Source organism: Mauremys mutica, chromosome 1, assembly GCF_020497125.1.
Source record: "Mauremys mutica isolate MM-2020 ecotype Southern chromosome 1, ASM2049712v1, whole genome shotgun sequence".
Classification (NCBI taxonomy): Eukaryota; Metazoa; Chordata; order Testudines; family Geoemydidae; genus Mauremys; species Mauremys mutica.
The window spans coordinates 4262713-4290694 of record NC_059072.1 but is presented as its reverse complement, the minus strand read 5'-3'; the positions used below and the strand labels follow the sequence as shown (position 1 = coordinate 4290694).

Here is a 27982-nt window from a genome sequence, read left to right as displayed (position 1 = left end):
GCCCATTACAGGGACAGCTAAGGGGTGATTCTCCTGTCGCTCAAGTGGGTGGGGTCTGTGTTTCTGGAGTGGGAAGATCCAATTTCTATCTATCCTGAGTGACCTCAGCATGAGCACAGACGGTGCAGCACATTGCAGTGGGATCCGTCCCGACACAAGGAAGACAGAAAAGGTTCAGCACATGGAAACCAGAACGGGACAGGGAGTTGCAAAGGCAGCTCAGCAGGAGCAACCTGGGGGACGCTCAGCTCTGGGCCTCTCATCCAAATGCAGGCAGGGGCCCTCTCTGCGCAGCTCCAGGGAGAGCCCAGCTTGTGCTCAGCTCCAGGGATCTGAGCGCCAGAAAGATGTGAACACAGTGGCAGGAACTCAAATCAGAGCAGCTACACTGCTGAGGGCCGGGGGCCACTGAGCTGTGGGGTGGGGAAGGGGGGGGGGAGCTGAAAGCAGTAACCCTGCAAGGTGGCTAAGGGACAGCCAAGGGGCAGCAGGAGAACAGGGAGAGGAATCAGCATGATGGGGCGGGGGGGTGGTGATATGGAGGAGTGGGCTCAAACTGCGCAAAGGGAAATGTAGGTCGAGGGTTTGGGAAGATGCCCCGGAAGAGAGATGGGTGGGGAGAGGGAACTGGCCAGCCAGGGGATGGGTGGGAAGCCCATTGCTAGGCTGGACAAAGCCCTGGACAATAGCTTGTAGCTGACGGCAGCAGCGGCCTGTGCTCAGAGAGGGACAATCCCAGGGGCTGACGGGGAAACCTCAGGGCACAGAGCAGTCAAAACGAGACCCTTCCACCTCCTCGCTGGCGGGCAGAAAGCGCTGGGCAAGGATCCAGCAGTTGTTCGCCGGCGGCCCAGGAGAGAAGCCAAGGGCGAGGGGCATTGGTGGGCTGGGCTGCATTGCGTGGGAGCCAGTGGCTGCATTAGGTCTCCTAGCCACGCTCCGAGGACTAGCTCCGTCCTCGGCACCGAAGAGGCCCACAGAGAGGAGAGCGTGGGCGCGTTGGCCTCCCCGGTGTCCGACGCTGTGAACGGATCCCCCCCAGGAGTGAAAGACAGAACGTGAGGGGGGCCCTGAGCTACCGGGGCTAGTGCAAGAGAGCCCGGTCTGTCGGGTGCGCTGCAGCCAGCCTGACCTCTCCTCACTCCCTTTCCAGCTCACACACACACGACGGCCTGCTCCGGTTCCACTGTCTGGCTGCTGCCGAACGGCGCAAAGGCACCAGGCCCAAGCTCCCCGGGTCTCCCTGGGCCTGAGGAGCTGGAGGCTGACTTGCCAAAGGTGACCGGACAGAGCGTTAAGTCAGCAAAGATTTTCAAATGCAAAATTCTTGTCCAGCCCGTCCCTTTCTCTAACGCCCGTGACCAGCCGCTCCCTCTGCTGCTCCGACCGCGCTCACTTAATCCACCACGTCCACGATGAGGGGCGTGAGATCTCAGCTCCTCCCCCCAGCACCTGCTGGCACCCTGCGGAGATCCTGGCTTCCATGTTATAAACACACACGCCCCCCCCCCATATCAGAGCTCAACGCTCCCCCACGACTACAATCCTTCATGAGATCCCCCACTACACACACGCGCACACACACACACACTGCATCCCCCCTCACACACACACACTGCATCCCCCACACACATGCTCCCATGTTATAAACACACACGTGCCCCCCCATCAGATCTCAATGCCCCCCCACAGCTACAACCCTGTGTGAGACCTTAGCTCTCCCGCTACACACACATACACACTGCATCACCCCCTCGCACACACATTGCATCACCCCACCACCACACACACACTGCATCACCCCCCCACACACACATTGCATCGCCCCCCCACACACATTGCATCGCCCCCTCACACACATTGCATCGCCCCCTCACACACACACTGCATCATCCCCTCACACACACATTGCATCACTCCCTTGCACACACACTGCATCACCCCCTCGCACACACGCTGCATCACCCCCCCAAACACACACACTGCATCACCCCCCGCCCCGACACACACACAGGCTGTTCACTGCCAGGGAAATCTCTCCATGAGGTCTCCAGTCTCTCCGCCAGCCAACACGTACTCAGCGAATCCCTGCCACAACAGCTCTCATGAGCCCGTGTGTGTGTGGGTCCCGGCCCTCGCCTCACCTTCTCCGGGCTGTGCGCCCCGGGCCCTGGTTTCTGCGTGTTGTCCCCAGGGAGCATGTTGCGGGCAAGCATGCTGTACTGGGGGGCCCGGGTCTTGTACACGCTGGGTTCCACCACACGATAGTTACAGGGCCCTGGCGTCTGCACACAAGGAGCGCGGAGCTCAGTCACCAACAGTCCACTCCCAGAGGCGCCCCTCCCTAAGCAGGCCGAGCCACAACCCAGCTGGCATCCTGCACCCCCATTTCCCATCGCCAGGCGTTTCCCCCATCCCCCTTCCCTCACCCCCTTCCACCTGAGTACCCCCCTCGCAGCTCCGCTGCTGCCTCTCACCTTGCTCAGGTGCTCATAGAAGCTCACGACCAAGCTGCGCCCCAGGAGGGAATAGTTTGGGGCAGAGCTCTTGCCGACCACCTTGGGCCCGATCACTGGGGGGAGCCCGTAGGCGGCAGGCCCTGGGACGGGGGAAGAGGGGTCAGCGAGGGAAGGAACTGCCATTCAACCACCACTTTGGACAAATCAGAAATCTGACAGGGCCGCTCTGGGGAGCGGGGGAGGGCAGGAGAGGGCAGGGCAGGAGTGAGGTGAGACTGGGGAGGGGCAGGGCTCAGTGGGGGTGAGGGCAGAAGGAGACAGGAGAGTTGGGACACTAGAGCCTAATGATTTTAGTTGGAACGTGGCCATTCAAATCCCTTAGGGAGCTCTGAAAAATCTCACCCACAATTTTTAAATTTAGAATTTAGGAAGAAATTCCATGTTTCCTCCATAAAGAACTAATTCATTGTTTTTCTGCTTTCTCCTGAAGCGGCTGGTGAATGACACTCGTTGAGAAAGGATACTGCATTAGTTGGGCCATTCTTCCCTTCCAGCCTGGCTATTGCTACCTTCTCATACGCAGGAGTAATTCTTGGTGCAGATCTTCGTCAATGAGAATGATGCTAGGTGATCTCCTATCCATGAATACGGACCGTTCCTGCCTTTTAAATTTCTAACAGAAGCTGCACAATGGAGAAGTTTTTCAACTTTTTCTTTTATTGTTTTTTGCTTTAATTGAGACTGACCAGAGTGAAACAAGTAATTAAAAATGGAGGGAGACGGACTTGATTGTCAAACTCTGCAACTGCAATAAAGAAGTAAGAGAACAGTGTGAGAAATACATCAGTTTGGAGCTGATGATAGGACACGGCCTTTCATGAAATCATGGAAATCTAGTCTCGCTACTCTGCTTTCTTTCTTTATTCTTTATTTTGACAATTTTCAACTCCCCTTCATTCCAAATTCAAATATATACTACCTCGTACTACTGGTCTTCTAATTTAATTGCTCGTCCATTCGTTATCTTTTCATATCACCAAAGGCCTTGACATCGTTTGGCCAAAAAGGTCCTCTAGATTTGGATACCTCCAGTGTTGGCACACAACTCAGGAAACCTTGTAGCCTCTTATAAATAAATGTTGAGCATGAACCACTCCGGTTTGCTTCAGTGGGACTTTTGAGTACTCAGCACTTCAGAAAAATGGACTTTTATATAAAATCAAAGGCTCCTTTGGAAAGAGGTTGGCTTAGCTGCGTCCAGAAGAGAGATCATTGGAATATTGTCTTATTTAGACCAGATGCAATTCTCTTAGGTCTGAATTCTTGTGTGAAATGCTCTCCCTGGAATTCAAAGGCTGAGATTTCCTAGGCCTTCCAATTTAAAGAAAAGAAACGGTGTGTTTACAACATACCTGTGAAATCAACTTTTGGTCGTGTCATTTGAGCAAGGAGTGGAGATTGCTGCTGACCAGTTGACGAACACATCAAGGCAAAGAATGAGAAGAAGATTAATTTCATTGAGCTGACTCAGTTGAATTTAACCCCCTCCCACAGTAGGTTGCCTTAAAAGACGGCTTTCCAGATGGATGCTACGTGCTACATGTCACTGGACATTCCATTAGAGGAGAAGAGAAGAATGTCCTGGAAAAAGGAGAATTGTTCAGAGATGGCTACTGACTCCATAATTATGTTTCCGCAGAGTCTCTGTTGGAGAGTTTATTATTCAAAATGCTCTCAAATGACATGCCAGAGATACATTGGTTTTTACATTTATCCTTAGCGCCGGGAGGAGCGGTGATGATGGAAATGGGGTTTCGTTTGGTCAGAGGGCTCCCGATAGGGTTGCCAACTGTCCAGTCACACAAACCCAAACACTGTTGCCCCACCCCGACCCTTCCCCAAGGCCCCATACCCCACTTCACTCCTTCCCTGAAGCCCCACCCTGATCACTCCATCACTCGCTTTCTCTTACTGTCACTCACTTTCACGGGGCTGAGCTTGGGACTTAGGGTGCGGGAGCGGGTTCAGGCTCTGAGCTGTGTCCGAGGGGATCGGAGTGTGGGAAGGGACTCTGGGCTAGGCCTGGTGCAGGGGGCTGGGGTGCAGTAGGGATGTGAGGTACAAGCGCTGGAAGGGAGTGTGTGTGCAGGAGGGTGCACCGGAATGAGAGTGTGCGGGGAGTTCCGTGCAGGAGGGGGTTCTGGGCTGGATCAGGGGTGCAGGGGGGATAACGGGTGTGGGCTCTGACTGGCCTTACCTCAGGCAGTTCCTGGGAGGTGGCGCAGCGGGTCTAAGGAAGGCTCCCTGCCTACCCTGGCTCTGCGCCACTCCAGGAAGTAGCCAGCATATCCCGGCAGCCCCTGGGGGAGGAATAGGGGTCTCTGCGTGCTGCCCCCACCCTCAGTGCCGACTCTGCAGCTCCCATTGCTGGGGAACTGCCTTAGATCTGAGTTCTGTATTGGCCTGGCTATGTGGCTGATCTCTTAGGATAAGCAGAACCTTCTATACGATGAAATTGGTTTTTAATAACCGGTCATCATACAGTGTTGGGGTGGTGACTGCATTTTTGAGTTCTTGTAAACCACTGTGAGGAGACAGAAATTTACTTTTTTACTAGCTTGGGATCTAACGTCAGAATAACCACCAGCGTGGGCTGAGTCTGCCATATCCCTCAGCAGTTTGTCCTGAATCTGTTATTCTCAGCTGTGATCCACTGAGGCCAGGTGACACTTACAAAAACCTGGGTCGCTGTCCTTCAATGACTCACCCAGATGCTCACCATGAACCATATGGTTAGTCTACTTGATACCAAAGGAAAAACTTACATTCTTGAAGTGAAAATTGGTCTATGTATTTCCAGGAAAAGACTTTGCTAAAATGGGTAATGCAAGGAGGAACTGCACCCTGGTACTCAGGGCCTGCAGAATGCTATCAGCCACTCCAACGGATGGATTCTCCTATCACTCCAGAACTTTGAAACTTGCAACTAGAGAACTGCCCGTTGCTGCCAATTCCACAGGGGGGAATTTTGCAATATTTAAGCAAGGAGGGAGGATCAAGGAGAACGAGAAGACCCATATTATGATGCAGCAAAGTTTTTAATGCAAATGAAATTGGCAGTACACAGTTACAGGAAGTAATACTACAGAGCAGAAAGAATGTATTTCCAGTGTTTCAAGAAGGGCCATGACCGATCGCAGGCCTCAGTGGGTGTATTTCAGACAAGATGTTCTGCTTGCATTGGTGCAGCTGCAGAGGTTGACAAACAAATCCCCTTTACAACCATTTTAAGGTCCTTGTTTTACCCCAGTGGTTGGGAAATGAGACAAAACAAAATAAAAGCAGAGAATTAGGCAACTTCTCCCTATATGTCGGCCTCAGAAAAGGTCAAAGTGAGCTGCTAAAGATACGTCTTGATGGAAAGGATAGAACATGTGGGGCTTAATTCTCCTTGACACCAAAGTCTCTTTTTCCCCTCTAATGGGACTTAAACTAATAATAAATGTAACCAGTATCTGTCTTAAGGCCCCTGTTTCCTTTACACAGCGGGGTTAGTGTAAACAGCCTGCGTGTAATTCAGAATGAGTCCACAGGTCAACAAGAGAATCAGCACACGGGTGGGAAAGCCTTGGCAGAAAGAGTCATAAAGCGTAACATTAGAAAGACAGCATGGCTGTCAGCCCAAGGTGCTGAGCACACACAGCTCCCACTGAGTTCAGCTGGAGCCCTGTTTGCCAAGCACTTCTGAAAGCCATGCCCAAAAGGTAAGGGATGAATCTGAATCTGGCTGTTCATTTCCTGGTTCTTCCTTCTTCCGTGGATGTTCCTGCTGGGTTTAGCATGGCCCACAGTTTCCACTGAGGTACCTATGGCAAGATACCCCAGAACCACATAATCCCCCATAACCATAACCGCCTAGGTAACCGCAGTGTCCCCCATAACCACATAATCCCCCATAACCGTAATGGCCGCCATAACCGCCGTATCCCCCTAAACCATACAATCCTCCATAATGGCCTCCATAGCCCCCCCAACCGAATGAGCCTCCGTAACCGGGTCCGACCACAGGTGCTCCTACAGCTCCCACTGCACTGTGTTGAGGGAAATTGCTGAGAATGGGTCCTGGGAGGGTCACGACAACCGGTGAGGGTCTGATCACCACTTCAGAGTCTTGGCACTGCCTAACGCACGGCTCGTTGCAGGTACCAGTGACCGGACAGGGCCGGGCCACCCCGCATTCTGGATAGCACAGGCTGGAGCAAGTCATCTTTCTGGGATGGAGGTAAACCTGAAATACACAACAGGGACTAGAGTCAAAAGAAGGTACAAGTGCCCGTGAAAGGCTTCAGCTTGATTACATTTGCAGCGAGGTCTGCACGGGGCCCGAGAAGGAGAGGAGAAGTGGCCTAAGTCTCTATGTGTGCGGCCATGTGTTGGTTCCTATTTTCTCTTTCTAGCCTTCTTCTCCACTCGCACTAAACTTCCCTCCCAGCTGGCCCCTTTGAGCTCCTATCAAGAACAGTGTCTGAAAATCACCAATTAGAATAAGCATCACTGGTTCCATGATGGACACCTGGGATTCTGGGTCCATTTCAGACATTTCTCAAAGAAAAAATGGCTGAGAGCATGGTAATCACTTCCTTTCATTTCAGGATTTAACCTCTGCATGCAAATGAGTTGAGTCCAGGGTCAGAGTGTGGCTCATTGGGTTTCCAAAACTTGGAAGTCATCAATGCGTGCTGATGAATAAACAGAAAACTTTACTTTTCTCCAAAGTAATCGCTAAGGACATACTCCTTAGCTGGGGTAAAATGGGTTCAGGTCCACTGACTTCCATGGAGTGGCACTAAATTACACCATCTGAGGAGAAGCAGTGGATTTTTCCCTCAGAAGAACATAGGAATTGCTAGATTAGAGCACACCGCTTGTCAGCTTCATCCATTTTCGTGTCTCCAATAGTGAGGAGTAGCAGCTGCTTCAGAATAAAGTAGGAGAGCACTGAACTGGCCCTTTCTCTACTAACCTAGGGAAATGTATTCCTAATTCAGATCAGTGAAATAGGGTTGAGTGAGTTTCTCAAGTTACTGAAAAGATTTAAATGCCCCAATTCTTTTTCCAGTTAACAGGAAATATGTTTCCCATGAATCCACCAGTGCCTGCAACTAAATAACTACACAAGATAATTATGGAAGAACACCCCCATCCCTCATACAAAATCACATGAGAAAAAGCAAGATTCAGTCTTCAATGAAAATAGCCCCTACTGTCACATCTCTATAGAGTTTGAAAGCAATTGAGTGTATTTGGACTTACCGAGTTCACCGAGGAGATGAAGTCCGGAGAAGTGATTAGAAGAGCCTTGAATCGTGAACGCTTTTATACAGTCCCTAGGACTGCCTGGAGGATCTGCGATGCTGTTTGTGGTGGAGGTCCTAATTAGTTGCCAAACCAACTTGAGTGCCTTGCTATGTCCTCCTTTGCATGGAGCTGTTTTCCACAGGGGCTTTGATCATTGTGACAATCTCAGCCTCAGAGGGCGTGACCTGCACGTTGCACTCTTCATCTTTCTTTCATCTTAAAATTATATGGGCCAACTGCATTCCTCGTGTCATTTTACTGACTTTTTTGTGGCTGCAGTGAGAATGAATGTGAAGGTGATCCTGAGCGGCATCAATAGCAGAACTGGCTCTGATGGAAGGAATCCAGTTTGGCCCTTTCAATTCAAACTGGTCGTGGCCAGGGGCATTGCGTCATTCATTGTAAACCTGCTAGGAAGGAGGGAGCCATTTTTCTGCATTCCCACCATCTCCATCCTCACTGGGTCAGATTCAATTCCTTTTTAAGTCAATCGGAATCATTCCATATTCTCCAGCATGTTTCCTGTCAGGACCTTATATTTGATATTCACCTGTTAGCAGGGGAATAGTAAAATACCCTATGAACAATTTTAGTCCCACTAAACTTTCAAACTGGAGCTTAGCAGGGACCTAAGTGGAGCATGGACCTTTGTGATGGCCATCTGCCCGGGGGTGAATCTTACTCTACGGGTGAGTAAAACTTTATCTAATATTGGACCTCCGCTTGTGTCACTAATGTTGTCACAAAGGGCTGCCTAGAACAGATTTGCTCATGGGTCAAAGCAGGGATGATGGCGAGAGAAAGGATTCAATCTTCTTTTGTAGATAAGGCTTAAATTAAGTCTTGGGACCCGTACTGCATCAGAAAATATCTCTCCATCCATGAGCAGGCAAGAATCTGAAATCTTATAAGACAGTGCAGGGAACAGAACCCCACAAGAAGCCAAGGAGAAATGAAAATAACTCATTCTTGGTGAAGGAGGAGCTTGCTGTGTGATGAGATTTGACATAAAGTCTGACTAACTGCAGGGCATATTGTAGAAACCATTCCTGCCGGAACCAGAATGTTGTTTAGAACGTAAAAGATATCCCCAAGAGTGGGTTCCATAGCCAGGGAAGAGGGCAGAAGCATCCTCCTTTAATTTTAAGGCCTTGAACATCTTTGAAGTTGAAGCAACTGTGCTGATTTACAGCAAGAGAGAGCCTGCATTTTCCAATACAAATGTTTCACAAAATACCACATGCAAAACTACATTTGAATGAAAATTAAATAGCACCAGATTGTGTGGATTTAGATCCAGAATGTTGTTTGGGAGGTACTCTATGTGTGCTACTTTTTCTTTCCTTGGCAACACGTCTCTCTAATGGGTCACAGGAACTCAACGGTGATGAATTCTTCCAGGTTTGTGAAACAAGGCACAGGTTAGCCTATCTCTGTAATATTTCCTTCTTTAAATCTGAGGATAATAATGGTCTAGTGGAATTCAAGCTTGTTCATGTGCATTGTAGGAATACAAATGTCAATATAGAATTCAAATGGAAAAATTATGGGGACAATACAATGTGTCTGCTCAAGTGTAAATACCCACCACTGAGGCTAAACCTTCAAACAAAGAGAATTAAAGTGCATGGCAAGACTTTAGGTGGTTGATTGTTGTTCACTCTTACATGAGAAGATGTTTCACCACAAAGATCCTCCAAAAAACCATCACAAGAAAATAGAGAAAAAATCCAGAATGAGCCTCTCTAAGAGTTACTCTCAGGTGAGTGATTTATTTGGAAGCCATGAAATGTAATGTATTAGAGGGGAAGACATGTTAGACGATGCCACTGAAAAAGTGGGGGTTCAGTTTTGACTCTGCCAGTCGCTCCCTGTCTGACCTTCACTGAAATGTGCCATGGTAAACAGGTATAATTGCAATATGCAGGGTGGATCATCGGAATCGTCCTCTGATCTAAGCATTTCAAAGCACTTTACAAACAACACATTATATTTTATATGGTCAAAGAGGTGTATTATTATAATAGTAGTAACTTTTTAATGGGATTAAATGTTCCAATAATGCAGATGAGATTCTCTTTAAAAATGCATGTTAAGGTCTCAGATTTCACTCCAGTGCTCAGTTCATGAGTCCTAGCCGCTGAAATTGGGGCTCTTTAATTTTCATTCAATGAAACTTTGCATTTCCCATTTATATATATTTTAAAGTTGAAGGGTAGATGCTGAACCAGTGTAAAGGAGGACAGTTCCATCAACTTGAGATTGAAGGAAGGCACTTTACCCAACCTGGGTGAGAGAAAACCTTTCTGCACCTCCACCCTGAGCTGCTCTTATCTAATAGACAGTGAAATCAATGGGAACCGTCAGCTATTTCACCTCCACGCATGAGCAGCCAAGAGAATTGGGTCTTGTGAGAGACTTCAGCTAATAAAATCTATTGTAGAAAGGGGGGGATGGAGTGAGCAGGACAGGGCTTTGCGGAAAGAACGGGCCTCAGGGAAGGGGCGGGATAGATCCTGCATTGCCCTTTAATTCAAAAAGGGATCTTGGGTGTAAAAAGGTTGGAGACCACTGGGTTAGCTATCAGGAAAAAAAATAATTCTAAGTGTAGGTAAACTCTGGAATAGGCTTAACACTGGCTTCAGCTTTAGTCACCATTTTTAGCAGATTAGTTTTTCCCAGACAAATCTTGACAGACTGTGGTGCAAATTCCATGTGTGTAGTCTTTCAAAAGCCACAGGAAGGATTCGGACCAAAGCATATAAAGGCTACTTCCTATAACCCACAGACAGATGGATTCATGGAAAGATTTAACGGAACTTAAAAAGCTGTGCTAAGAACGTACGTTGCCAGGCATGAGAATGATGGGGACGTTTTACTTCATTGTTTGCTCAATGCGCACAGAAGGGTCTCCTGAGACTCTACCAGTTTTGCCCCCTTTGATCTCCTGTATGGGAAGCAGGTTAGGGGACCGTTAGATTTGATTGGAGGCTCTGGGGAGGGCAGTACTGAGGAAAGATGGGGAATATGTCACTCGTTTTAAGAAGAATTTACAGGTAATGAGGAATTGAGTGTGACAGACCCTTGAAAAAGGTCAGGGAACTCGGCACGTTTGGTATGATCAGCATACTGGAGGAAGATCATGTGAAACTGCTGAGTTGGTGTTAGCGGTGAATCCAGTGAGAGGAAACAAAAGGCAGGATTATAGGAAGGACATTGTAAGGAGGTTGAAGGGGTGAAAACCGTCACTTATGATGTAAGGATGCCCAGCAGCAGAGGAACGGTGCAAACTGTGCATATCAATAGAGTAAAACTTACCCTCCAAGGGAGATGGCAGTAAATTTGATTTGTTGTTTTGATGAAGAAACTTTCCCCTTCCCTTTAATGGATTTGGTCAGGGAGAGCAGGGCAGAGAATCCCTTGGAAAGCCCTGAGTTCAGGGCGGGTTTAAATCCACCCCCAAAGCAGGAAACACCGGCCCTTTCAAAGCACCACAAACAGGGATTTTCCTCACCAGGTTTAACTGCCAAGATTGCAGACTCCACGCAAACCTCAGGGCCCAGCCCTGCTCCTAGCAGAGCATCCAAGGCTGAAGGGGAAATGCAGCAACAAGTTCTGGAGGAGGTGGAAAGCCTGCGTGAAACGGGGGTAATCACTGAGTCAGAAAGCCCCTGGGAGTCTCCTATTGTAATGGTACCTGAACAGGACAAAGCCATGAGAGTGTGACAGACCCAGGGCACAGTCTGGACTAGTGAGTAGCTGTGTCACCCGGGCTCTAACCTGGGGTGCCCTGCACCCTGCTCTGCTTCTGTAGCCTACAGTCCTGGGATGCTGCCCAACAGGCTCCAGCACGTCAGCCTCTTCCAGCTTGGTGTGCGTGTGATCTGCAGCCAGGCACAGCTCAGCTCTTACCAGCCTTGTTCATACTGCAGGGTGACGCCAGCACAGACCCAGTCTTATATTTCCCCCAGTAATGGATGTCCTGTACTGCTCAGCCTCTCCCGGACAATACAAGTTTAATTTGCAGCAAGGGAGATTTAGGTGAGATATTAGGACAAACCTGCTAGCTATAAGGATAGTTGAGTATTGGAACAAGCTTCCAAGGGAGACCCCTCTGCTTTGGTAGAGGTACACAGGGCTGAAGGTCCAACTCCAGCCTGATGCCCTGGAGCACAGGGCTGCAGGAATATGATATGGAAATTGTCCATATTAAAGGCAAAGGAAATGTGGAGGCAGATGCACTGTCTGGGCAAGAGGGTTCCAAGCTGACATATACATTAGCCAGTGACAGAATCAGGAGTCAGCGTAGGGGGTGAGGTGTGATCCAGGACCCTGAGCAGGCACGGAGTTGCATGGTGTTTTACAGGGATACCTTGGGTTGGACGTGTACATGTTAAGTTTACCAAAGGGTGGCATGTGAGGGCTCTGCCCAGAGCTGGTCATCATACTCATTGCAAAGCGTACAGACAGACACTGTTTCTGGAATTATGTATCTGTACTAGAAATCATATTCTTAAGGTCTGGGAGTTCAGGCAGGAATTGGGTATTGCCCGCTTCACAACGGAGGCCTGTCCACAGACTGAGCCGATGCTGATCAAGAGTTTGCAAAATCGACAAGAAAGAGACACATAGGAAAAAAACCCTCCAGCAACCAGCAGGGCAGCACCCTGTTAATGAGTAAAGACAAGGGAGCGTTGGAGCATCCCTGGGGGGCAGGGGTTACCCCTCCCCTCTGGCACCCTTCACCAAGGAGACAAGCTGGTAGCGTGGCTTCCCTCCTGAAAAACAGAGCACAGCACGGCCTGGCTGCAGAACACTGCAAGGACTTTGGGGGAGCGTTAGTTAAATACGTCCAGGTTTCACAATGCGTGTTCTGCTTCTATTTTATATGTAAACCATTTGTTTCCAGAATTTCTATTTGCTACCATTTGAATCTCTTAGAATCTCTGTATGAGGCAGAAACAATTGCATGAGGCTGGGTCCCTTCTGGTCTTAATGCCTATGAAGCTATGGGCCTGGTGAATTGTCTCCCAGGGAAGGAGTGGGAGTCTGCTCTCACGGAATAGTCTGCCTCTCCAGAACCCTCTAGGGTGGTTTGTGCCTCGCCTGGAGCTTGTTTCTGCATTCAGTTTCCCTACAGAGATGGGGATGTGGTTATTATAACCACATCTGGGTATAAACATATAGTGTCTGTAATGAACTAACTAGAGTGTGTAAGACACAGAGAATGATGGAGAGAGCACTGCCCTCTCCTGGACAGAATCAGAATTGCACAATATGTGTGGTGAGCCCATTACAGGGACAGCTAAGGGGTGATTCTCCTGTAGCTCAAGTGGGTGCGGTCTGTGTTTCTGGAGCAGGAGGATCCAATTTCTATCCTGAGTGACCTCAGCATGAGCACAGACCGTGCAGCACATTGTAGTGGGATCCGTCCCGACACAAGGCAGACAGAAAAGGTTCAGCACATGGAAACCAGAACGGGACAGGGAGTTGCAAAGGCGGCTCAGGAGGAGCAACCTGGGGAATGCTCAGCTCTGGGCCTCTCATCCAAATGCAGGCAGGGGCCCTCTCTGCGCAGCTCCAGGGAGAGCCCAGCTTGTGCTCAGCTCCAGGGATCTGAGCGCCAGAAAGATGTGAACACAGTGGCAGGAACTCAAATCAGAGCAGCTACACTGCTGAGGGCCGGGGGCCACTGAGTTGTGGGGTGAGGAAGGGGGGAAGCTGAAAGCACTAACCCTGCAAGGTGGCTAAGGGACAGCCAAGGGGCAGCAGGAGAATACGGAGAGGAATCAGCATGATAAAGGGGGGGTGATATGGAGGAGTGGGCTCAAACTGCGCAAAGGGAAATGTAGGTCGAGGGTTTGGGAAGATGCCCCGGAAGAGAGATGGGTGGGGAGAGGGAACTGGCCAGCCAGGGGATGGGTGGGAAGCCCATTGCTAGGCTGGACAAAGCCCTGGACAATAGCTTGTAGCTGACGGCGGCAGCGGCCTGTGCTCAGAGAGGGACAATCCCAGGGTCTGACGGGGAAACCTCAGGGCACAGAGCAGTCAAAACGAGACCCTTCCACCTCCTCACTGGCAGGCAGAAAGCGCTGGGCAAGGATCCAGCAGTTGTTCGCCGGCGGCCCAGGAGAGAAGCCAAGGGCGAGGGGCATTGGTGGGCTGGGCTGCATTGCGTGGGAGCCAGTTGCTGCATTAGGTCTCCTAGCCACGCTCCGAGGACTAGCTCCGTCCTCGGCACCGAAGAGGCCCACAGAGAGGAGAGCGTGGGCGCGTTGGCCTCCCCGGTGTCCGCCGCTGTGAACGGATCCCCCCCAGGAGTGAAAGACAGAACGTGAGGGGGGACCTGAGCTACTGTGGCTAGTGCAAGAGAGCCTTGTCTTTCGGGTGCGCTTCAACCAGCCTGACCTCGCCTCACTCCCTTTCCAGCTCACACTCACACGACGGCCTGCTCCGGTTCCACTGTCTGGCTGCTGCCGAACGGCGCAAAGGCACCAGGCCCAAGCTCCCCGGGTCTCCCTGGGGCTGAGGAGCTGGAGGCTGACTTGCCAAAGGCGACCGGACAGAGTGTTAAGTCAGCAAAGATTTTCAAATGCAAAATTCTTGTCCAGCCCGTCCCTCTCTCTAATGCCCGTGACCAGCCACTCCCTCTGCTCCTCCGACCGCACTCGCTTAATCCACCACGTCCACGATGAGGGGCGCCAGGTAGTCGGAGTGGCGGATCCCAAAGGTCTGGCCACGCTGCTGGATGTACTGCAGGGAGAGGGAGCAGAACACCGCAGGATCAGTGCGTGAGATCTCAGCTCCTCCCCCCAGCACCTGCTGGCACCCTGCGGAGATCCTGGCTTCCACGTTATAAACACACACGCCCCCCCCCCCCCACATCAGAGTTCAACGCTCCCCCACGACTACAATCCTTCATGAGATCCCCCACTACACACACGCGCACACACACACACACTGCATCCCCCCTCACACACACACACTGCATCCCCCACACACATGCCCCCATGTTATAAACACACACGTGCTCCCCCATCAGATCTCAACGCCCCCCCACAGCTACAACCCTGTGTGAGACCTTAGCTCTCCCACTACACACACATACACACTGCATCACCCCCTCGCACACACATTGCATCACCCCACCACCACACACACACTGCATCACCCCCCCACACACTGCATCACCCCCCATCACACACACACTGCATCACCCCCCACCACACACACACACACTGCATCCCCCCTCACACACACACACTGCATCCCCCACACACATGCCCCCATGTTAAAAACACACACGTGCTCCCCCATCAGATCTCAACGCCCCCCCACAACTACAATCCTGAGTGAGACCTTAGCTCTCCCGCTACACACACATACACACTGCATCACCCCCTCGCACACACATTGCATCACCCCCTCGCACACACACACTGCATCACCCCCACACACACTGCATCACCCCCCATCACACACACACACACACACTGCATCCCCCCTCACACACACACTGCATCCCCCACACACATGCCCCCATGTTAAAAACACACACATGCCCCCCATCAGATCTCAATGCCCCCCCACAACTACAATCCTGAGTGAGACCTTAGCTCTCCCGCTACACACACATGCACACACACACACTGCATCACCCCCTCGCACACACACACTGCATCACCCCCTATAAACACACACACTCCATCACCCCACCCACACACACACTGCATCACCCCCTCACACACACACACTGCATCACCCCCCCCAAACACACACACTGCATCACACACACACACACACACACACACACACACACACACACACAGGCTGTTCACTGCCAGGGAAATCTCTCCATGAGGTCTCCAGTCTCTCCGCCAGCTAACACGTACTCAGTGAATCCCTGCCACAACAGCTCTCATGAGCCCGTGTGTGTGTGGGTCCCGGCCCCCGCCTCACCTTCTCCGGGCTGTGCGCCCCGGGCCCTGGTTTCTGTGTGTTGTCCCCAGGGAGCATGTTGCGGGCAAGCATGCTGTACTGGGGGGCCCGGGTCTTGTACACGCTGGGTTCCACCACACGATAGTTACAGGGCCCTGGCGTCTGCACACAAGGAGAGCGGAGCTCAGTCGCCAACAGTCCACTCCCAGGGGCAACCCCCGCCCCCAGCAGGCCGAGCCACAACCCAGCTGGCATCCTGCACCCCCATTTCCCATCGCCAGGCGTGTCCCCCATCCCCCTTCCCTCACCCCCTTCCACCTGAGTACCCCCCTCGCAGCTCCGCTGCTGCCTCTCACCTTGCTCAGGTCCTCATAGAAGCTGCCGACCAAGCTGCGCCCCAGGAGAGAATAGTTTGGGGCAGTGCTCTTGCCGACAACCTTGGGCCCGATCATTGGGGGGAGCCCGTAGGCGGCAGGCCCTGGGACGGGGGAACAGGGGTCAGCGAGGGAAGGAACTGCCATTCAACCACCACTTTGGACAAATCAGAAATCTGACAGGGCCGCTCTGGGGAGCGGGGGAGGGCAGGAGAGGGCAGGGCAGGAGTGAGGTGAGACTGGAGAGGGGCAGGGCTTGGGGGGTGAGGGCAGAAGGGAATGGGGAGGGGTGGGGAAGGCAGGAGTGAGGTGAGATGGGGAGGTGTAGCCTATAGGACTAACCTGCTTGGTTGCATATATATATATTTTTTTCTTATAGTTTAAGTGTTTGATGTATTGTAATAGGTTTATAAATTTATATTAAAGTAAGTTTGGCGGTAATGCAAAAAACCTACAGGCCATATCCTCTATGTTAAGCTAAGGCAAAGTTAGCATATCGATATTAAAGCCTTTTACTCAAAAATTAAAGTGAACCTACAGCTTGTTACCTAAGTAGATAAGTACCCCCGCCTATGTCTGTGACCTTTTATCTAGACCAATAAACAATGAAAAATGGCACAGGGGGGTTCCAATGTTGTACCCACAAACTCAACAGGTGCACCACAAGGACACTTCTGTGGGTATGTACATGTCATCAATACGCACAAACATACTAGCCTATGGGGTAAACGTACCCCAACATTTTGTGGGTAAAAAGTAAACTTTGGGCATAATTTTTCCCCCGGCAGTTGTGCCCTGTAAAAGAGGTAACCCACCTCACTAACACACTCCGGTCTGTTATTCTCACTTCCAGTCTATTTCTACTCGATCTCTAGCGAGTCTATCTAGCTACAAGAACTACTACTATTAGGAGGCTGCACTTGTTCTTCTGAAACTTCAAGTTTAAAAAAAACTAGGCAAAGCTTGGTTTCCCTAAGTTTGGTTCTTAGTTTGTTTATTAGGTTTGAATTTTAAGTTTAAGTGAGTCAAGTAAAACCCCTTCCAGTGCTTCACCACCCTCCTAGTGAAATAGTTTTTCCTAATATCCAACCTAAACCTCCCCCACTGCAACTTGAGACCATTACTCCTTGTTCTGTCATCTGGTACCACTGAGAACAGTCTAGATCCATCCTCTTTGGAACCCCCTTTCAGGTAGCCAGCGGCTCTGGCCTCTGTTCAGCATTCAGTAGCAGTTGCCAGGATCCGGGGTCCACTCGCACCCCAAACCAGTGGGTTGATCCCCCCCTCTGACATTCTCTTGCCACCCTGCCCAGTAGCACCCACTTTGGATAAGAGGCTGGAAAAGCAGTGAACTGGCTCTAGGGTCCCTGGGCGTGGAGATAGGCATGTGCGGGAGCCAGGGCTTCCAGGAATGGGAAGGGGAGAATGGGGACAAATCCAGACAAATGTCTGAGCCATCGGGCACTGATTTGTGCCTGGGAACCTTGAGGTGTTTGGCCAGTGGTGGAGTGGGGCGGCGGGGGCAGGAGCTAGGTCATGGGCTCTCCTACCTGGAGTCTGGTCATTCGCAAACTCCTTCGTGCGTGAGGCGAGCGAATAGATGGGCGCGGAGTGATAGGCCCATTTCCCTGCCTTCTCTGGAGAATATCGACCTGAAACAAAGAGGGAGGATAATATTGGAGCATAGACAGGAGGGACATGCCCCATACCGCACTGATTGGCAAACCGTGGACTGAAGCAGCTGGGAGCTCACCGAAAGCCAGCGCTCCTGTCCTATGCCCTACAGCGCCCCCTGCTGGCAGAGGCTGAGGCCGGTGTAACTGGCAGCTCCCACCACAGCCAGTGCTCCTGCCCTGCTCCCCACAGTGCCCCCTGCTGGGAAAGGCCAGGCTGGAGCAGCTGGGAGTTGCCATACAGCTAGTTCTCCTGTGCTGCTCCCTACAGCGCCCCTTTCTGGGCAGGGCCGGCTCCAGGCACCAGCGCAGCAAGCAGATGCTTGGGGTGGCCAATGGAAAGGGGCGGCACATCCGGCTCTTCGGTGGCAATTCAGCGGCGGGTCCCTCAGTTCCTCTCAGAGGGAAGGACCCACCGCCGAATTGCCGTCAATCGCGGCTTTTTTTTTTCCCGCCGCTTGGGGTGGCTAAAACCCTGGAGCCGGCCCTGCTTCTAGGAGAGGGCAGAACTAGAGTAACTAAGAGCTCCCCCCATCTAGTGCTCCTGCCGGGCTCCCTGCAAATATCAGAAGGGTGTGAAGCCCAGGACAGAAAGGGATTAGCCAGGAGGATACACAAAGGGGGAGGGGAATTAGGAGGAATGGGATAGAATGAACAAGAAGGGAATTTAGGCTGACTCTCAGGATCAGTCCTTGGCAGTGATATCTATGGGGCTGGGGAATCATCTCTCGAGGGTAACATAAGAACATAATGGCCATAGGATCAGTCCAATGGTCCATCTAGCCCAGTGTCCTGTCTTCTGACAGTGGCTGGTGCCAGACTCTGCAGAGGGAATGAACTAAACTGGGCAATTTATCAAGTGATCCATCCCGCATCGTCCAGTCCCAGCTTCTGGCAGTCAGAGGCTTAGGGACACCCAGAACGTGGAGTTACATCCCTGTCCATCTTGGCTAAAAGCCACTGATGGCCCTATCCTCCAGGAACTTATCTAGGTCTTTTCTGAACCCAGTTATAGTTTTGGCCTTCACCACATCCCCTGGCAATGAGTTCCACAGGTTGACTGTGCGTTGTCTGAAGAAATACTTCCCTTTGTTTGTTTTAAACCTGCTGCCTATTAACTTCATTGGGTGACCCCTGGCTTGTGTGTTGTGTGATGGGGTAATAACACTTCTTTGTTCACTTTCTCCACACCAGTCATGATTTTATAGACCTCTACCTATAGACCCCCCCTTAGCCGTCTCTTTTCCAAGCTGAGAAGTCCCAGTCTTTTTTATCTCTTCTTATATGGAAGCTGTTCCAGACCCCTAATCATTTTTATTGCCCTTTTCTGTACTGTTGCCAATTTGAATATATCTTTTTAGGGCTGTTGATTAATCGCAGTTAACTCACACGATGAACTAAAAAAAATTAACTGCAATTAAAAAAATGTATCGTGACTAATCACATCGTCAAACAATAGAATACCAATTGAAATTTATTAAATATTTTTGGATGTTTTTCTACATTTTCAAATATATTGATTTTTATTACAATACAGAATACAAAGTGTACAGTGCTCACTTTATATTAGCTTTTATTACAAATATTTGCACTGTAAAAATGATAAAAGAAAATATTTTTCAATTCACCTCATATAAGTACTTTAATACAATCTCTATTGTGAAAGTGTAACTTACAAATGTAGATGTTGTTTGTTTGTTACATAGATGCACTCAAAAACAAAACAGTGTAAAACTTTAGCACCTACAAGTCCACTCAGTCCTACTTTTGTTCAGCCAATCGCTAAGACAAACACGTTTGTTTACATTTACGGGAGGTACTGCTGCTTGCTTCTTATTTACAATGTCACCTGAAAGTGAGAACTGGCATTCACATGGCACTTTTGTAACCAGCGTTGCAAGGTATTTATGTGCCAGTTATGCTAAACATTCATATGCCCCTTCATGTGTCAGCCAGCATTACAGAGGATATACTTCCATGCTGATGATGTTTGTTAAAAAAAAAGTGCATTAATTAAATTTGTGACAGAAGTCCTTGGAGAACATTGTATGTCTCCTCTTCTGTTTACCCTCATTCTGCCATATATTTCATGTTATAGCAGTCTCGGATGATGACCCAGTGCATGTCACTGCAGATTTGACAAAACACAAAGAAGGTACCAGTGGGAGAGTTCTAAAAATAGTTACAGCACTCGACCTAAGGTTTAAGTATCTGAAGTGCCTTCTAAAATCAGAGAGAGACGGGGTGTGGAGCATGCTTTCAGAAGTCTTAAAAGAGCAACATTTTGATGCGGAAACTACAGAACTCTAACCACCAAAAAAGAAAATAAACCTTCTGCTGGTGGAATCTAACTCAGATGATGAAAATGAACATGCATCAGTCTGCTCTGCTTTGGATCATTATCAAGCAGAACCCATCATCAGCATGGACATGTCCTCTGGAATGGTGATTGAAGCATGAAGGGACACATGAATCTTTAGCGTATCTGGCACATAAATAGCTTGCAATGCCGTTTACGATAGTGCCACGAGAACACCTGTTCTCACTTTCAGGTGATATTGTAAACAAAAAGAGGGCAGCATTATCTCCTGCAAATGTAAACAATCTTGTTTGTCTGAGCGATTGGCTGAAGTAGGACCGAGTGGACTTGTAGGCTCTAAATTTTTGCATGGTTTTATTTTTGAATGCAGTTATTTTTTGTACATAATGCTACATTTGTAAGTTCAACTTTCACGATCAAGAGATTGCACTACAGTACTTGTATGAGGTAAATTGAAAAATACAATTTCTTTCAGGGCCGCCCAGAGGATTCAGGGGGCCTGGGGTCTTCGGCAGACTTCGGTGGCGTGTCCCAGGGCAGAAGGAATCCCTGCCGGGGTCTTCGGGGCACTTCATTGGCAGGTCCCAGAGCGGAAGGATCCTCCACCGCTGAATTGCCACCGAAGACCCAGCACTTTGGCGGTGGGTCCTGGAGCGGAAGGGCCCCCCACCGCAGGTCTTCAGGGCACTTCGGCAGTGGATCCCGGAACAGAAGGACCCCCCGCTGCCGAATTGCTGCCGAAGACCCAGAGTGGAGGAAGCTCCAGGGGCCCGGGGCCCATGAGAGTTTTCCGGGGCCCCCAGAGCGAGTGAAGGACCCTGCTCCAACGGCCCTGAAAAACTCTTGTGGCGGCCCCTGTAGGGCCCAGGGCCTGGGGCAAATTGCCCCGCTTGCCCCGCCCACCCCAGGCAGCCCTGATTTCTTTTGTTTTTTATAGTACAAATATTTGTAATCAAATAAAGTGAACACTGTACACTTTGTATTCTGTGTGTAATTGAAATCAGTATATTTGAAAATGTAAAAAACATCTAAAATTATTTAAATAAATGGTATTATATTATTGTTTAACTGTGTGATTAATCATGTGATTAATCCCAATTAATTTTTTAATTGCATGATTAATCATGGTTAATTTTTTTAATCACGCGATTAACTGTGATTAATTGACAGCCCTAATCTTTGTCTTTTAGACCAATGTGACCAGGACTGCAGACAGTATTCAAGGTGTGAGTGTACTATGGATTTATATAGTGGCACTAGGATATTTTCTGTCTTTTCTGTCCCTTTTCTAATGGGTCCTTCCATTGTTAGCTTTTCGCCCCGCCGCTGCATATCGAACAGATGTTTTCAGAGTACTATCCACAATGACTCCAAGATCTCTCTCTTCAGCGGTAACAGCTAATGTAGCCCTCATCGTTTTGCAAGTATAGTTGGAATCATGTTTTCCAATGTGCATTACTTTGCATTTATCAACAAGGAATTTCATTTGCCATTTTGTTGCACAGTTTTGTGAGATCCTTTTGTAACTCTGTGTCACCAGCTTTGGACTTAACTATCTTGAGTAATTTTGTATCATCTGCAAACTTTGCCACCACACTGTTTATCCCTTTTCCAAATCATCTATGAACATGCTGAACAGCACAGGTCCCAGTACAGATCCTTGGGGGACCTCGCTACTTACCTCTCTCCACCATGAAAACTGGCCATTTATCTCTACCCTTTGTTTCCTGTCTTTTAACCAGTTACTGATCCATGAGAGAACCTTCCCTTTTATCTGTCGCTGCTTACTTTGCTTAAGAGCCTTTGGTGTGGGACCTTTTCAAAGGCTTTCTGAAAGTCCAAGATTATTACAGCCACTGGATTACCCTTATCCATGTGTTTGTAGGCCCCCTCAGATAACTCTAATAGATTGGAGAGGCATGATTTCCCTTTACCAAAGCTGCGTTGACTCCTCCCCATCAAATCGTGTTCATCTACATGTCTGATCATTCTGTTCTTTACCACAGTTTCAACCAATCTGGCTGCACCGGGAGTCAGGCTTACCAGCCTGTAGTTGCCAGGATTGTCTATGGAGCCTTTTTTAACAAAATCGGCTTTACAGGGAGCTCAATCACTCGGGACAAACACACCTGGATTGTACAGAGCCCTGGAGCATGGACCGGAAGAAACAACCCTGTGCTAAGCAACAAAGAGTCCTGTGGCAACTTATAGATTAACAGACGTGCTGACATTTTCCATCACAGACATCAAATCACACACATGCAAATCAAGCCGCACCCATGTAGCCTGGCCATATACAGCAAGTGAGAAGGGGACAGACTGACCTGGCCCGGGGGTCAGGAAGGGCATCAGGTCCCTGGGACGGCCATAGATGGAGTAGGCAGGGTTACCATCTTTGCCCTTCACGGTCATCTTGGCTGGCACCATGTACTTGGGTCCCGGGGAGCACTCATCCTGCAGATAGAGGCGGCGGATGCCGAAGCTGTACGCGGGGGCTCGGTAGCGGGAGGGGTCGTGAAGGGGGTAACCTGCAACAGGAAGGAGAGATAGAGCCAGGGCGTGGAGGTCATAGGCCAGATAGTGAGAGCCCCCAAGCCCAGCCCTGGAGGGAGTGTGGGGCCTGGCAGAGCTGTCTCCACACAGGCCACTGGGGCAGGCATGGAGCCCAGCCCAGATCTGAGAGGGGCAAGGGGAGGGGAGAGCTCCCTCGGCACAGGTCCTATTGTGTAGGAAAAACCGTGAGTGGGGGAGAAGTAAGAGATCCCTTGGTGCAAGGGGGCGTGGTGAGGGGCACCCTTGGGGCGAGCAGCCCCATTCGGCTGCAGGTGGAGAGCCCCCCCCCCCCAAGCATTGGGCATGTGCGTGGAGCTGCCAGCTGGCCCGTGTGTCCCTCTCTCCATGATGCTGGCGGGGAGCCCCAGGCCACCCCTCCTCACGGAGCCTGGGGGGCTCCCCTTCCCACTGGCCTGGCCGGCTCCTCGCTGATGCTCTCTCTCACCTACGTTTGTGGGGAGCCCGTACTTGGGCCCGGGACTGCTGTAGAGAGCAGCGATGGGCCCTTTGGGCCGGTGGGGTCTCCATGCTCCCACCCAGACGTCGGCAGACATGCTGGATCCCCGGTGTTTTCCCACAGCTGGTGAGGAGACAGAGAGCCCCGGTTAGGGAGAGGGCTGGGGAGCAGCAAGAGCCCTTTGTCCCCCCACCCCGATGGGAACAGGGCCCCCAAGCCTACTTGGTGCTCATCCCCCTGCAATACACAGGCTGGCCTGTCACACTCCAGTAGGGGGCAGCAGCACAGCTACAGCTAATCCCATAGCAGCATGTCTACTGGTTAGAGCAGGGGACTGGGCTTCAGGCAACCTGGGATCTCTTCCCAGCCTTTCCAGCCTCTCTGCATGACCTTGGGCAGATTGCTTTACCTCCGGGTGCCTCCGTACAATGGAGACGTTGTCTTCAGATGGCTGTTTGAGATGCTTGGATGAATGGTTCCCTGCACCAGGATCGTTATTTTTCACCAATCAGCAGAGAGAACTGCTATGGGAATGGCCCATCACACTTCGGCCAGGGGAGGGCAGCACACACGCAGCTCCCTGAGGGAATCAGCTTTAGCCAGAGGACCCAACACACTGCAGCCGGGGCAGCAGGAGTCCTGTCCCCCAGGTCCTGACCCCAGGGGCTAGTGCAGAGCTGGTGGGCAGCCCTGGGCTCTCACTAAGGTGACACCGTCACCCTGGTCCCACACCTGCGCTCTGCTCTAGCTCCGGAATTCTCCTTTGGGGATGAAGCTTCCTCTGCCGGGTCTCAGGCCCTAAAGAGGAATCAGTTGGGAAGCTGCCGCTGTTCCCGAGTCACTGGGTCTGGAGAAGCAGTCGCTCCATTGCAGGAGAGATTGCCTGGTGGATTGGAGCACATCAAGGAAGGATCCTACTTTTTCTCTGCTTTTTTTTCTGTCCCCCTTCGAGGCTCTCTGGACTGCTCCTACCATTCCCAGGGGTGCATTAGGGACCACCCCCAGGCACACACAGGGAAAGGCCCTTGTGCAGTGAGATGCCACGTTGGGCTACAGAGCTAGAGCTCAGCAGCAGGGGGACTAGCGTGACTCATCTCTACTGGGCTACTGCACCTGCTCCGCACCTGACGCTCACACCCCAGGATCACCCCGACTCTCAGGAAGATCTAAGGGCACGAACTGCACAAGGAGACACGATCCGCAAGGCCAATGAGCTGTACCTGCCAGAGCTGCCGGGATTTCCCGAGGCAGAGCCCTAATAAGGTTTGCCCCATGGAGATCCTGCATGCTCTCGCTCTCTCTTTTATCCAGTTACTATGGCATCAGGGACAACAAACAGATGCTGCTCATAAGCGGTGGGTGGAGCCAGCTGAAATTTCCTCTGGGGAGGAAATGGGGCTGGGTCAGCCACAGCTCAAAGGGGAAAGTTCATTGCCAGGGTGACTAGAGACCAATGTCTGGGAGCTCCAGGGCTCGGATTCGATTCTGGCAGAGGCGTGAGGGAGTCCCATCCCCACACAGGCGGGGGGGGGGGGAGGAGGAAAGGGCCTGGAGCTAAAGAAGAGGCCTGGGCATCAGGACTCCCAGGTTCTCTCTCTGGTTGTGCCTCTGACTACCCGTCTCCGGGCCTCAGTTTCCCAATACGTAAAAAGGATCATGATATTGATCCCAGGGGCTAATTCATTCATATCTGTAAAGCACTCTGAGATCTTTGGCTGGGGGACACTAGAAAGGGGAAAGGATCACTATGATATATTGGTAAGGCTGGAAATACAGAGGCAGTGACCGCGAAGGGACGACCCCCAGCAGGAAAGTTACAGGGGCTATGATCAGCACCAGGGTCGGAGAGATTTGCTCAGTACGAACTGTGTGGAGAGGAGGCTCAGAAAAAGCAGCTGCTCCCGTTAGTCCCAGAAGTCCAAAGGTGGAACTGGGGGCCCTGGGAGATCTGGGGGGGCCAAGCAGGGGTGTCCCTGGGAGATCTGGGGGGTATGGGCAGGGAGCTGGGGGCCCTGAAAGATCTGGGTTGCAGGCAAGGATCTGCGGAGCAGGACAGAGGTGTCCCCAGGAGATCTGAGGGTGCAAGCATGGAGCTGGGGGCCCCAGGGAATGTGGGGGTTTGAGCAGGGAGCTGGGGGCCCCAGGGAATGTGGGGGTTTGAGCAGGGAGCTGGGGGCCCAGGGGACATAGGGATGCAGGCAGGGAGCTGGGCCCCAGGGGGACCAGGGGGAGTTGGGAGGGAGCTGGGGCCCCAGGGGAATGGGGGGGGGGGTTGGGAGGGAGCCGGGGCCCCAGGGGGATTGGGGGGTGCAGGCAGGGAGCTGGGGCCCCAGAGGCATTTGGGGGTTTGGGAGGGAGCCAGGACCCCAGGGGGGTCAGGGTGCAGACAGGGAGCCAGGGCCCCAGAGGGATGGGGGGGGGTTGGGCAGGGAGTTGGGGCCCCAGGGTGATCAGGGATTCGGGAGGGAGCTGGGGCCCCAGGTGACACGGGGGGATGTCGGGCAGGGAGCTGAGGGTCCCGAGGGATCAGGGGTGCAGGCAGGGAGCTGGGGGTCCCGGGGAATTGGGGGGTTCGAGCAGGGAGCTGGGGGGGGGGATCTGGGGGTGCAGACAGGAAGCTGGGGGGTTCTGGGGGGTGCAGACAGGAAGCTGGGGCACCAGGGGGATCGGGGGGGGGTTGGGAGGGAGCCGGGCCCCCAGGGGAATGGGGGGGGGTGTAGACTGGGATCTGGGGCCCCAGGGGGATGGGGGGGGATCGGGCAGGGCTGTCCCCGGGAATCCGGCCCCGGGAGGGACGGAACCCAGCCGCGTCAGCTCACGCCGAACACTGACCTGGCTGCGGACCCGAGAGAAGCCTGCGGCGGGGCGTAGCGGACCCGAGAGAAGCCTGCGGGGGGCGGCGGCCGCAGCACTGAGCCGGGCGGCGGCGGGGCCGGGATTAACCCCGCTCCGCCCCCCCCATTGTTTACAGCGTCTCCCGGCAACCAGCCCGCTCCGCGCCGCCCCCGCCCGCTGCCTCCCGGCAACGGGGCCCGGCCCCCCGGCAGAGACCTCCCCCCCCCGCCCGGCCCCCGCAGTCCACGTGCGGGCCCCGCCCCCAAGCACCCCCCGGGGTCCCCAGCCCCCCCCCGGGCTCTCGCTCTCTGCTCCCCCCCGCTGAGCCCGCCCATCACCCTGGTATCGGCCACCTGCCCCCTCCCCAGTGCCCAAGCCCAGCTCAGCACGGATCGGGCCCCTGGGCAAGCAGGAGATCTGGGCAGGACTGGAGCCACAAGGCCAGCAGCTCAGCTAGGACCTGGGGGGCCCGGCCCCTTGCCCTGCCGCCTGGGGGGAAGGGGCCCTGCAGGAACCTTGCGGCCACATGGAGGACAACCCTGGACAGTCACAAGCGGGGGTGGGTGCCGTGGGCCTGTGTCGCTTGTGGCCACCCTTCCTGCTGCCGGGTAGCGCGGCACAGGGCGTTAGGGCGGTGCCAGACACAGAGCCCCCGCCACGAGGCGCAGAGTCACCCTGGGGGCCGGGCAGTCCAAGCCCTTGCCCTACAAAGGCAGCCGCTGGCATGAGGCCACCAGAGGTGACGGGCTCCCAGGAATCGGCTGGGCCCAGTCAGGCAGCCTAGCCCCCAGCCGAGGGAAAAGTGCCGCTCAGGTGTGGGCGCCAGTGACGGGGGGCCAGGACCGGGACTTCCCCTCCCCAGAGCAGCAGGGACATGGAGTTCATAGCCCGTGAAAAAAGGATGGACCTTAAGGCTGGCAAGTCAAGAAGTCCAAAGGTAGGAAATGCCAGACGGAAGGTTGCCCCAGGCAACCCAAATTCAGCCCCCTTGTGCAGGCCGAGACAGTGCACTCAGACACAGTCTTTAATCCCATGATCATCACACAGCGACTTTCCACTGGACCTCTGCCTCCATGAGTCCTGCTGTTTCTTCTCCTGGCTCCTCTCCTGTGCCCCCGCACACACACTGCAACCCTTCCCCACCCTTGGGCCTGCCCCTTTCCCCCTTCTTGCAGGGGGGGGAGAGGCAAGTGGGGCAATTTGCCCCAGGCCCTGCAGGAGCCCCCGTGAGAATATAGTATTCTATAGTATTGCAACTTTTTTTTATGGAAGGGGGCCCTGAAATTGCTTTGCCCCAGGCGCCCTGAATCCTCTGGGTGGCCCTGCCTTCTTGTACCAATTCCCCCATCACGCGGTCTGGAGTGGCTCATGACTGTGAGTCCTGCTGCAGGGCACATAGGCATCGACTCTCTGGGTGCTTCAGGGCTGGAGCACCCACCAGCAGCCCCCCATCAGCTCCACTCCCTCCCCCCCAGCACTTCCTGCCTGCCAGCAGGCCCCTGTGATCAGCACCTCCCCCCCCCCCGCCTCCTGCCCACTGCAATTAGCTGTTTCATGGTGTGCAGGAGGCTGGGGGGAGGAGCGATCATGTGGCGTGTTCAGGGGAGGGGGCAGAACAGGGCACGAAGAGGCAGAGCAGGGGTGGGAAGAAGCGGGGCGTGGGGGTGTGCGATTGAGCGGAGGGGTGGAGTGGGGGCAGGGACTGGGGGGGTCGAGCACCCCCCCCGGCACAATGAAAGACGGCCCCTGTGTCAGGGCAGACTGTCAAAAACAGGGCAGACCCCCCAAACTGGTGGTATGTTCTGTAATTAGATTTCACCAAGCCAGTAACAAAGGCAAACGCCTGGATCAACGTAAGTTTTACCAGGGAGTCACAGGCAGTCCCCTTCACCAGGGGTTAGCACAACACACATTTTTAGAGGTGTCAGAGTGTGGCCACCAATTCTTGCTGGTGGCTGCTCTGACAATCCAGTGTCTGTCCTGTCTCCTGCAGCCCTTCAGTGAGACACTATCCC

General features: G+C 52.4%; 1 protein-coding gene across 3 annotated transcripts; it reads right to left on the bottom strand.

Moving 5' to 3' along the window:
* Positions 1 to 707: 707 nt before the first annotated feature.
* Positions 708 to 26089, bottom strand: ODF3B (outer dense fiber of sperm tails 3B). Of its 3 annotated transcripts, XM_045027569.1 has the most exons (8): positions 24353 to 24374; positions 23121 to 23255; positions 22447 to 22650; positions 17680 to 17781; positions 16112 to 16233; positions 15777 to 15917; positions 14499 to 14570; positions 708 to 1405 (listed from the first exon to the last, which is right to left on the bottom strand). In XM_045027569.1, the coding sequence occupies exons 2-8, from the start codon at positions 23227 to 23229 to the stop codon at positions 1397 to 1399; spliced, it is 759 nt and encodes a 252-aa protein (XP_044883504.1). In that variant the 5' UTR covers positions 23230 to 23255; positions 24353 to 24374; the 3' UTR covers positions 708 to 1396. The 3 variants fall into 3 exon arrangements, with proteins under 3 accessions (XP_044883504.1, XP_044883524.1, XP_044883514.1); XM_045027589.1 differs by lacking the exons at positions 708 to 1405; positions 24353 to 24374 and adding an exon at positions 23542 to 23752 and having other exon boundaries at positions 9766 to 14570; XM_045027579.1 differs by lacking the exons at positions 708 to 1405; positions 24353 to 24374 and adding an exon at positions 25965 to 26089 and having other exon boundaries at positions 9767 to 14570.
* Between the last annotated feature and the right edge of the window lie 1893 nt (positions 26090 to 27982).

Excerpts from the sequence above, each read along its gene's own strand:
- ODF3B (XM_045027579.1), bottom strand. The coding sequence starts at position 23,229 with ATGTCTGCCGACGTCTGGGTGGGAGCATGGAGACCCCACCGGCCCAAA. Across the intron at positions 22,651-23,120 it reads CGGGCTCCCCACAAACGTAG|GTTACCCCCTTCACGACCCC; the intron begins GTGAGAGAGAGC and ends TTCCTGTTGCAG. Across the intron at positions 15,918-16,111 it reads TCTATGAGGACCTGAGCAAG|ACGCCAGGGCCCTGTAACTA; the intron begins GTGAGAGGCAGC and ends CCTTGTGTGCAG.